The sequence below is a fragment of the Melanotaenia boesemani genome, chromosome 19, assembly GCF_017639745.1.
Source record: "Melanotaenia boesemani isolate fMelBoe1 chromosome 19, fMelBoe1.pri, whole genome shotgun sequence".
Lineage (NCBI taxonomy): Eukaryota > Metazoa > Chordata > Actinopteri > Atheriniformes > Melanotaeniidae > Melanotaenia > Melanotaenia boesemani.
In genome coordinates this window covers 11,845,386-11,856,190 of record NC_055700.1, presented here as the reverse complement: position 1 = coordinate 11,856,190, position 10,805 = coordinate 11,845,386, and the positions used below count along the sequence as shown (strand labels likewise).

At 34.8% G+C, this 10,805-nt stretch overlaps 1 protein-coding gene across 1 annotated transcript; it reads right to left on the bottom strand.

Annotated features, from left to right (window-relative positions):
* Nucleotides 1-1,410: 1,410 nt before the first annotated feature.
* Nucleotides 1,411-10,426, bottom strand: agxt2 (alanine--glyoxylate aminotransferase 2). Its single transcript, XM_041969416.1, has 14 exons — nt 10,286-10,426; nt 9,798-9,886; nt 9,214-9,404; nt 8,952-9,075; nt 8,766-8,860; nt 8,270-8,363; nt 7,507-7,600; nt 6,850-6,950; nt 6,528-6,620; nt 5,826-5,958; nt 4,849-4,937; nt 4,531-4,680; nt 2,402-2,500; nt 1,411-2,207 (listed from the first exon to the last, which is right to left on the bottom strand). The coding sequence occupies exons 1-14, from the start codon at nt 10,389-10,391 to the stop codon at nt 2,106-2,108; spliced, it is 1,560 nt and encodes a 519-aa protein (XP_041825350.1). The 5' UTR covers nt 10,392-10,426; the 3' UTR covers nt 1,411-2,105.
* Between the last annotated feature and the right edge of the window lie 379 nt (nt 10,427-10,805).

The window sequence follows — 10,805 nt, the reverse complement described above, 5'->3', positions numbered from 1 at the left end:
AAATAAAGTAAAATGTTGTCTGTTGCAGCAGAAATATCAAACACAGAACTTTTACTCAGAAAAGCAAAGATTATGTCAATGTCCAATTATTGGGTTCCTAAATCCCATTGCATTCCCTCTGCTTAATTTGTTTTAGACTTTTGAACTGTAATGAATTTATACATAATACATTTGTTTTCCGTTGCTCCCTTAGCTTTACATAGACTAATTACAATCTGAAAATAAAATCATGCCAACAAATTATTTTATGAACAAACTTCTCCTTTTGTTCATTTGTATGGCAACTCACCATTTCCAAGGTGAAATCTGGCCAAACAGGGTAAGTAGCTGGATTGTCATGTTAAGAGTGCACATGTGTGATACCAGTTTATGCATGTTGAGCAAATACAGAGCACAGCAGCTCTCCTACCTCACCGGTCTGACAGGCTTCAGGCTGGGTGGACATTCTGCAGCTAATAGCTACCCGATTCCACCTAAACCACTATAATCACCCCGCATTGTCATACAGATGAATATGAAACAAATAGCGCCCACGCATCAGCTCTCAGGTATTTGGTTGGTACTGCTTCTCACCTGAGATCCCTGAGATGATTCCAGCCTTACTCTTGAATAAGATAGTCAGATGAGCAGTGCCAGCTGGACAGGATAAGTTAATGTCAGTCAAGGCTTTCCTCTCTGAATATAAAATATAACATCATAATTTTTTAACAGTATGACAAACACACAACCAATCACATCTAATTAAGACATATTTTATGGTGAAGTGAAGGTTAAGCAGAAAATCAGGGCTGAGCTTTCAGCAGACTCAGGAGGCATTTGCACCTCTTAATTTGTCCATTAACACCCTGGCTGAAATTGAATGTTTTGAATAAAGTTTTCAGGCATAGCAGGGAAATTTCTCAAACATTTCATATCAGTTCTGGTACACAAAGAAGCACAGAGTGGAAAAGTTATCACATGTTGTTGATTATGGCTCAATGGGAGTCATTTTTAATCACTGAAAGACATCACAGTTTGAAGGGTCATATCTGATTCTTGTAAGGACACAATCTTTTTTGATAAATATGCATATATGTTTAAGTGTTCACATACAACAGATTTTCTGTTATTTAATTAACATTTTATTAGTTCAGAACTCACATTTGCTGAAGTATTCGTCATGGAACTACAGTGTTCCTGATAGTGGAGCAACTATGATTTTCAGTGAATTGGAACAATTTTTTAACATAAATGTCAAGACATGTTAATAGATATAATCTCACAAGGTCTAAAAAATAGTATTTTTATTAATAACAAAAAATTTGATGTATTCAGTTATCTGGATAAGAAAACCCTTTTCTAGAGACAAGTTCATCTTAAGTCAAAAGACAACAAATTAGCTTTAATGAGAGAATACACACAAAACTAGGACACCATCTGTGAAAATTTAATAGATGAGTCTTTTCATATAAAGTTAAACAGGCATCAGGATTCTGTTACACAGTCATTGTTTGCACACAACGGGCAGGTTGTAGAAGGTTTTAGAAAAATCTTTCCCCTCTCCTGTCCTTGGGTTCAAGTGTTATTATTTCAAATTTCATTGGTTCATCAAAGGTACACTCCAATACATTCTTTTCTCATGAACCCTCTAACCTTTCTTCACCACATTAAGAAGAGAGTATCTATTTCACATTACCAATAATTATCATAATTTTGAATCATCATCCAGATGCACCTATCAAACATTATGCAACCTCCCTATGAAATTCAGCTAATTTTGACAGAGGGTGTCCTTGATTCATATGAGAGGAAAGTTTTGTAATTTATATTATAACCAAATTAAAAGCTATGGATTCATTATTACAACATTAATAATTACTGTAGACACAATATACAAAGACCTTGTTGAAATCAGCTGCACAGAAGGCACTAGTGAGGTATGTTTAGTGTAGTAATTAAATTATAGCTTAGTTGAGGAAAAATTTTAAAAGTTTCCCTTTTTAAAAATCTGTGTCTTCATGATAATTAATACTAACATTTTCACATTTTATAAGATGTAGAAAGTAAGATAATCCACTGCTGAATGATCCTTGGCATTGAGTGGTCCAGCTGACCTTTATGTGGCTTCATCTTTTCTCCATGTAGTTGTGAACGGACTTGTTAAAAACATCCAAGAAGAAATCTGAATCTTCCATTGTGATGCACATGGGAGGTTTGATGCGGAAGGTCTTCAGCAGGAAAACAGAACAACAAAGAGATTATGATTTCAGGGATTAATGTTATCGGCACCATCCAGTAATTCCTGATAATGGACACCTGGTCAGGCATTATGTCCTACTAGTGATGCAGGTGCCAGGTGTGTTGAAACAACCTGTTAGTCCAACTAAAAACTAACAAAGAGATATAACATGAGTACTGTTACCTGTCCGTATACTCCTCCTTTGCCTATCAAGACTCCCATGTCTTTGACATCTTCAAAGATCTCAGCCATTGCTTCAGGAGGCAGCGGATCTCTGCTGGCCTGAAGATGACAGAGAAAAGTGGATGTTGCTGGATGTTACATTATACAAGTACTTGAACAACAGCACTGTCCAACTGTTTGTGTTCAGTGATAATCTACTTGTGGTTCATCGCACTTTTGCATTTGGTAATTTGCTTGAAAGGGTATAGATGTCAAAATTCGATGTAATCAAACACAGCTACAATTTCAGATAGTACACTTTCTAATTATAGCATGAGACTGAAAAACAGGCACTTAATGCAGTAGAACACAGTATCCTACATGAGTAATGGATAAATGCCATAACATTATATCATCTGTATTTGGTTTAATGTATGTAACCCATTACACAAGTGAGTCAACCTAAAAGGATTGGACAAATTATTATTGTTTTTCTTTAAAAAAATAAAATCTCATATTAATTTATAATAAAATTACATGTTAAATAGAAACATCATTAATGCCTCTCTTTATTTAAGAGTACCAATTTAACAATACTTGTCCCGAGGACTCGGTTAGTCACTCGGGGAGACAGAGCTTTTTCCGTGGTGGCTCCAAAACTTTGGAATGGACTTCCTCTCTCTGTGAGGTCTGCCAAAGATCTGAACAATTTTAAATGTCTTTTGAAAACTTACCTCTTTACTTTGGCTTTTAACCCTAGAGAGCAGGATCATTAGGCTAGGTCTTTTAATTTAATTATATTTTTATCTGTTATTTTACTGTTTTAAACTGCTTGTTTTATTATGATTTGATGTTTTATTTGTTGTAATTTTATCTGTACAGCACTTTGGGTACCCTGGGGTATGAGAAGGTGCTATATAAATAAAGGTTGATTGAAAGGTTGAATAAATATAAAGTAGACCAAAATAGAATTAAATTGGAAAAAAAATAAATGTAAGAGGTACCTGACAAAGACAGAACTGCATTGTGCTTGAATGACTCAGTCTTTTTAAACATCCTTGTATGTGCTAAATTAGAAAATTTAAATTGCAGCCAAATCATCACATAACGTTGCTAGAACCTGAAAATGGGATCAAATAATAAACTGATGGTAAGTAATAAAAAAAAGATAGCTAGATAGTATGTACATCTACAAATTCCAAATGTTAAATAGAAATGCATTTATCATCTGCAAAGATACTTATTCAAAACTATGAGTTTATCCATTTAATTTATATGTAACATGAGCAAAATCTTCTTTGAACTATAGAAACATACAGTTCAAACTCCCACCCAGGCGTGTGGCCTAGTTTGCTTTAGTTCAGTTTGGCTGAAAAGTTGGTGAAATTATAAATTTAGTGAAGAGAAGAATACAGAAAACAGGGGAAAAAAAGTAACCATCTGGCGACAAACCCAAAGATGCAATTTACATTATTTTAAAAGTACCTAAAATCTGATTCACTGCAAATTAAACGTCCTTATAGGTCTATTTAATAAATCAGTGATAGCTATGACATACACATCTAGGTGCAATTTAATTTATGGAGATGTAATGAGTGAGTGTTACATTGTTGTTTGTTACACTTTGTTATACTGAATAGAGATGAACTTACAGATTATTTAGGAGGCTATTCTTACAGTGTGTGTCCATAAAAAAGACATAATCTGATAGCGCTACTGATGTTTCCTCTATGGATGTTTTTTAAAAAATCTATTTTGTTATATATAAATATAAGATGCCAGTGCATCTATACTATTTCAAAGCTAGAAGCAGAACTCACGCTCATGCGACTGCACAACAAAAAGTAAATGGATAAAAAAAATAAACAAACAAATTAATTAATAAACAAATAAATACATTTTTTTGCATCTTTTCACAGAAAAAAAAACAAAAGAAAAGCAAACAACACATACAACCAACACATATAAGAACTTTAGGTAGAGTACATGCAATGCAACCAAGTTTGAAGATTACAGATCACTGCTAATGTCACAGCCAGTGATTAACTGGGGCAATGCTGAACCATGCCCCTACAAGGCACAGTGCAGATACTCACGTTGTACAAACACGTGAGGAAAAGAGAGTGTAACTTCTGTTACAAAGTCAATACCTTGTCTTTGACCATTTCCACTCCGATCAGCAAGCCTTTTCCACGAACGTCCCCAATGATCTCATACTTGTCTCTGAGTTTTGCCAGTTCTGTCATCAGATAGGTCCCCACATCAAGACTGATTTTCTGTGTACCATCCTCTTGAATAGTCTGTTAAGCAATAATATATCCAGTTTAAATGTAGTGTGCTTCTTGGTTTATGACGTTACAAATTTCAAGTCCAGCTTTCAGTAACAAAGGACATTAATAGACTTAAACAACTGACTTCTTATGTGCTGATGGATAGGACTAATGCAGAAAAGGATGAAAAATACATACATCAAGCACTGAAGAAGCAATGGCACAAGCAACAGGATTTCCTCCAAATGTGTTGAAATGAACCCCCTTGGCAAACGAGGCAGCAATTTCTGGAAACCACATGAATAAACAAGCTCACACCTCATGTTTCACATCAACTTCAAATTGATGCATTTTCATGTTAGTTTCTCCACAAGTAATTTTTCCAGGAATAATTTCTGAGTTTCTTGAGAAAACCACCGTAGTCCTAATGTATTTAATTATTAACAGAGCAACCATGGCAACTAACCAATTCCACAAATAACACAAGAAGTAACCTGCTCTCGTTAATTTGCTGCTAGGAATAGATGTACTCGTTTGAAGTGATGAAGCTATTCTTTATGGTAATCAATACACCAGGCTGCATAGATAAGAATGCAGAGAGCTGAATCAATGAACTATAGAGGTGAGGGTCAAGAGCGCTTTTAAGCACTGTACATTATTTGTAGAACATTATTAATGTCAATGCAGGTCTCAGAGGTTTCCAATGAGACTGATACCAGGAACCTTTTACTGACCATTGTTCTGTTCTAAGCTGTGCAGTTTTACTATATTATTTATTCAAGTCATTCAAAAGCGCTACTGATGTTTCCTCTCCATCTTCTCTGATTACCTATGAAACTGACTGAAGTGGTAAATAACAGCTAAAATCTATAATTTCATTTGACAACAGAAATAGCATCATATATGGTCTGTCTAGCAACACAAACGACCTCTGATAGTCAAATATTAAGATGATAAATACCAGACAAAGCTGCCAACATGACTCATTCTCATTATTTATAAATACACCTAGCTTCATAACAGTCACGTTAGTTTGAGCCTTTGAGGTACAAATATTATTTAGTGTCGTTTAATGAATTAATGGTGAAAATTGGTAAGTTCTTTGTGAATTTGCAAGCAGTTTTTAAAAACAGTGTTTTTTTTTTATTATTATTATTCTAATGGTGTTATCTCACCTGGTGTTGTAACAATAGCTCCCATGGGAAATCCATTACCAATTCCCTTTGCCATTGTAACCATATCAGGAATTACGCCATGCCCTTGGTAACCCCAGAAGTGGCTTCCTGTTCTTCCAAATCCTGTTTGTACCTGTTAGATGCAGTAAAAGACAATATATCAGAGACGAACCACCTAGAAAGGCTTATAATATGATGTTTGCTTTGTGTGGCGTTCTCACAGGTAAATCAGCAGTATTGTCACTGAAGTATCAGTGAACATATGAAAAAAAGATATTCAGTGAGCAGACTCAGGCCCATATAAGCACTTTCACTTTATAATAAATGTCTACATTAAATATAAGTAATGTAAAAAATAAGTAATAGTATTTTTTGTTAATAAAAAAAAAAGAATTTATTATTTAGTGCTGCAGTATCCTTCTAGTCTACAAAGAATAAGTCGCTTTTCAAACAGAAAAGACTCTAAGAATTAATTTCTTTATTTTCAATGGGGATTTTCTTCAATGTTTAAGCAATTCAGGAAATGAACCATTACATTTAGAGTTCAGGAGACTGGCACAGCTTTTCAGTAGTAGCCCAATTATTTTCTAAAGCATGTAACAGCAACCTGAAAATCCCCCTCTGGCTTTTTTTATTTGTAAGCTACTAAAACGCTCCTGGCAGTTTTACTTGTGAGAAGCGTTTTAAGAATGTGTATCTGACCTCATCAGCAATGCAGATCCCTCCTCTTTCTCTCACAAGTTTGTAAGCTTCCTTCAGGTAGTTTTTAGGGTATTGCACAGCTCCTCCAACACCCTGTATAAACCAGACATATTACGCTAAATGCAATAAGATAACAAAAAATTATATTTTAAATGTCCTGTTTGGTCTTATATGGATATACCAAAGTTTAACTATACATTCTCAATATACTGTATATGCAATATTTAAAGCAGCAAATGAACAGATCAGCAACAGATATGAGCAACATTAGTATGTGTTGATTCTATGATTTCTTATGATACTCCATAACACAATATAGAACCTGAATAGGCTCTCCAAAGAAGGCAGCAATTCTTGTTGGGACACTAGTAGCAAATGTCTCTTTGAGCTGTCCAAGGTATTGTTCATTTGCCATGCAATGACCTGTAGCATCATGAAAAGAAACTAATTAAAAATGTCAAGAGCGTGCATCACAATGAAACATGAACAAACACTAAGGCTGTTTACTTTCTACAAAAAATTTTGTAGATCCACAAACATTTTGAGCATGTCCAAGTAAACCTTTGTAGAGACACAAGCATACTAGAATTTATGGCAAACACTGCTTAGAGTGATAAAAGGTAAAAGAAGTAAATGATTAACTGTTGGAGACTGAACTTTATTCAGTGCAGCACATTTTTTTTGTTACTTCACTTCTCTTTTCAGGTCTACATCTGATGACCGCTATACTTATGCCTGTCAGACATATTGTGTTAAAAGAAAAGCCATTTTGAATTCTACATGAAAGCTGCACAATAACAGAAAAAAATAAAAAGCTAACATGGAGATATATGCAAATTTTCAAAACCCACACACTTTTTAAAGTTAAACATTCATTCTCATGGGAAAGATTGCTTAGTCACATAGAAAAGGGGTGCTATTTTTTCCTGTTTATAAACAGTATTAATGCACTGAGCCTTCAGTGGATATGCATGTGTACCTTGAGCACAGCTGCACTGTCTGATAGTCTGTACAGGAGAGTCTCTGCAGTGGCTTCCTCCCCATGGACCTCGGAACACATCGGGACACATGGTCTGTTTAATTGGTAAAAAAACAAATCAGCTGGGTTAACCTGACACAACAGATATTCATAAGTTGCAAAGCACAAATAAATAATCAGAAAAATCGGCTGCTAGACTATTAGTCACCTCCAGAGAGTGCTTCAGGAATCCACTGAATGCATTAGTAGATAAACAATATAAAATATCATTATATAAAAAATACACAAAATATAAAAATTCAAGAAGAAGACAGATTATTACATATGGAGTGACGGCTTATTTTATCACCTCTGTGGTATAAGTAGGTTTAGAGCATGAGTGTAGACTGATATGTTTGAAACAGACATTTACATCCCAGACTTCAACATGGCAAAAGTTAACAACAGTCACACAGAGAATTTGGTAACTTGAAATATATCATACCATGTTAAATATATTCACATCACCCAAACAACTTCTCAACTTTTATATACACAGTTTAAACCAATAGAAATGTGCTCTTAAAAAAACACAAAAAAATGGTGATGTCAGCATGTTTGGAGCAGTGACTAGGTTTTTGCCATGTAGAGGTCAGATTTGCAATTCATGGCAGTGGACATTTCTGTAACTGTTTGGGTCCCATCTGTCTATTTATACATTTCATATGTTCTCTTTAATCAAAATATGAATTATGATTTTCTTATAATAATTTGTAATACATACATTTGTGCAGCCTAATCCGTTAGCAATGGGATATTTATATGCTGCATTGGATGTTAGACCAATGGTCTGAGGACCGCCACCATGATATGATCCTCTGAAGAAGAAAGAAAAAAATCATAATTAAACAATATTAAACTTGACCTTTTAAAAACAATCAAGCTATCCAAAGACACATAGAAATTGACAAAAATGTGTCTTTATATTGCTGAAATGACCTCAATTTTTTATTTATTGTTAACTAAAACTTTACCTGTGCTTCTCTACTCTGTGCCTCATAAAAGCTTACATTTTCTAACTCAAAACACACAAAACCAATAAAACATCTTTCATCATACTTGCTAAAATGGTAAATCTAGCCTATGAATTTGATCTTGTGAGAAGCAAAGCTTTTTAACTCTTTTCCAATGTGACTGACAATTAGATAAAAATCAGTTTATAAATCTTTGATGTGCTTAAATGTACATCATGTTAAAATTCATGAAAAAGAAAAATGGACCTGAAAGTGATTATATCAAAATTGCCTGTGTGGAGGCGGGCCATCAACATTGCTAGGTCATTGGCTTCAGATCCGCTGTTGGTCAGATAGATCACCTGCACAAGGAAACAGACCAGCACATATTTTAATTACAGCCCACAGGCTTATCTAGGTACCCATGGGTAATCTAATAATCCACCAGCATACCTTAAGAGGATCTGGGAAATAGGAAGCCAGTTTTTCACAATACTCATGTAGAGCAGGATAGACATAAATGTTTGTAGTATGCCAAAGTTTTTTCAGCTGCTGTTCTGCAGCAGCAGTTACTTTCCTATGCGCAGAGATATTAGAAATCAAACAGTGATGACAACAAATTTCGTGCAAACAAACAAACAAACAAAAAAAAATAATAAAATACTATCAACGTGTGAGAAAAAAATAAATGAATAAATAAAAGAAGGGGCCTTACGGGTGGCAATGGCCCACACTGACAGTGGCCACACCAGCAAACAGATCCAGATATCGCCTACCATCCACATCCCACAACCACTGCATGTATCCCTGATGAATGAACACGGGTTTTTTATATAAAGTGACCTTCATGGTCATAGGGTTGCAGTTCTGCCTGCGGATCTCCATCATTCGCTCCTTTGACATACCCTGGACAGATACACAAAACATATGACATAAAGCATACAGTTTTATTTTACTTTTCTTGTTTTGTTTTTTTTTTTATCTTATTTTAAATGGTGTTTTTAAAAGCACAGCACCAAGCACTCATTAGTGCTGTTTGAGTCTGAGGATATGAATGAAAATATTTTGTAAGATAATACAGACTAACAGATGTAAATACAACTGGAATAACTGTGTAAATACAGCTGTTCTATACACAGTTAATCCAACCGTGTATACACACCTGTTGTGATATTATCTTTAAACAACAGATGTATATACAGTTGGGATAATTAAACAACATTTCAAATATATATAACTTCTACAATTACAGAAGCCAACAATGCAAGACATTTATTGTGTGCCAAGAAGCACTTATACCTTGTATTCCTCTGGCCTGAACGTGCAAGGAGGCATCTCTGGCATGTGTGTGGGAGGATCTCTGAAGGCTGATTTCTGACACAAAGCTCCTAGGAAATTATTTATATTGAAGTTTAGACACAGCTGGAAAAAAAAAGCCTTCAACAGCTCACTATGTTACTGGGCAATGCTGAGTATATAATTTCTGTGACATTTAGGAAGACTCATGAAAACAACCTGCTATCATCGTCTTAGCTTATCACAAGCAGGCAGAAAAAAGTTAAATGCAACAGGCCAGTATTAAGTTAGGCTAAAACTGGGGAAATGACGTTTCACCAACTTGCGTGTTTTGTGCATTAGACGCCATCATTTGAATTTGACCAAAAGCTAAAGTGCAATAATTGCACTTCCAATAGATAACACAAGGGTTAACTTCTACGTACAGCTGCAGTAATAAACAACAACCAAACAGCTAGCGCTGAAATTGGTTCGTCTCTATGGTAACTCACCACTTGCCAAGTGGAATTTGGCCAGACTAGGCCGAGAGCAGGATTGTCCCGTTAAAATGGCCCAACGGCCACTTAAACACGTTACAGCTTTATACATGTTGAGCATACACAGGGGCTACACGGCTGTTCCACTTCTCTCAACTGCAGCAGGTTCATACAGGTTTTCTGTCCGAAAACTCAGCTTACTGGGCGGTGACCGTCCTGATTGCTCCAAAGTGTAACCCCCTCCAACAACGTCACAGATAAGTTATAGGTATATACACTTACAGTCCCTCTGTTTTTTCCCAGCTTTTTCCCTTAAAAACGAACAGAAGCGAACATATGTAACTGGTTAATGTACATAACAACAACAACAACAACAATAATAATAATAATAATAATAATAATAATAATAATAACATATTATTATTATTATTATTAGTAGTAGTAGTATTACTATTATTATAGTGATGATAGTTATGATAATTATTGATTATTATTAACATAATAATAATTATTAATTTATTATTATAAATTATTC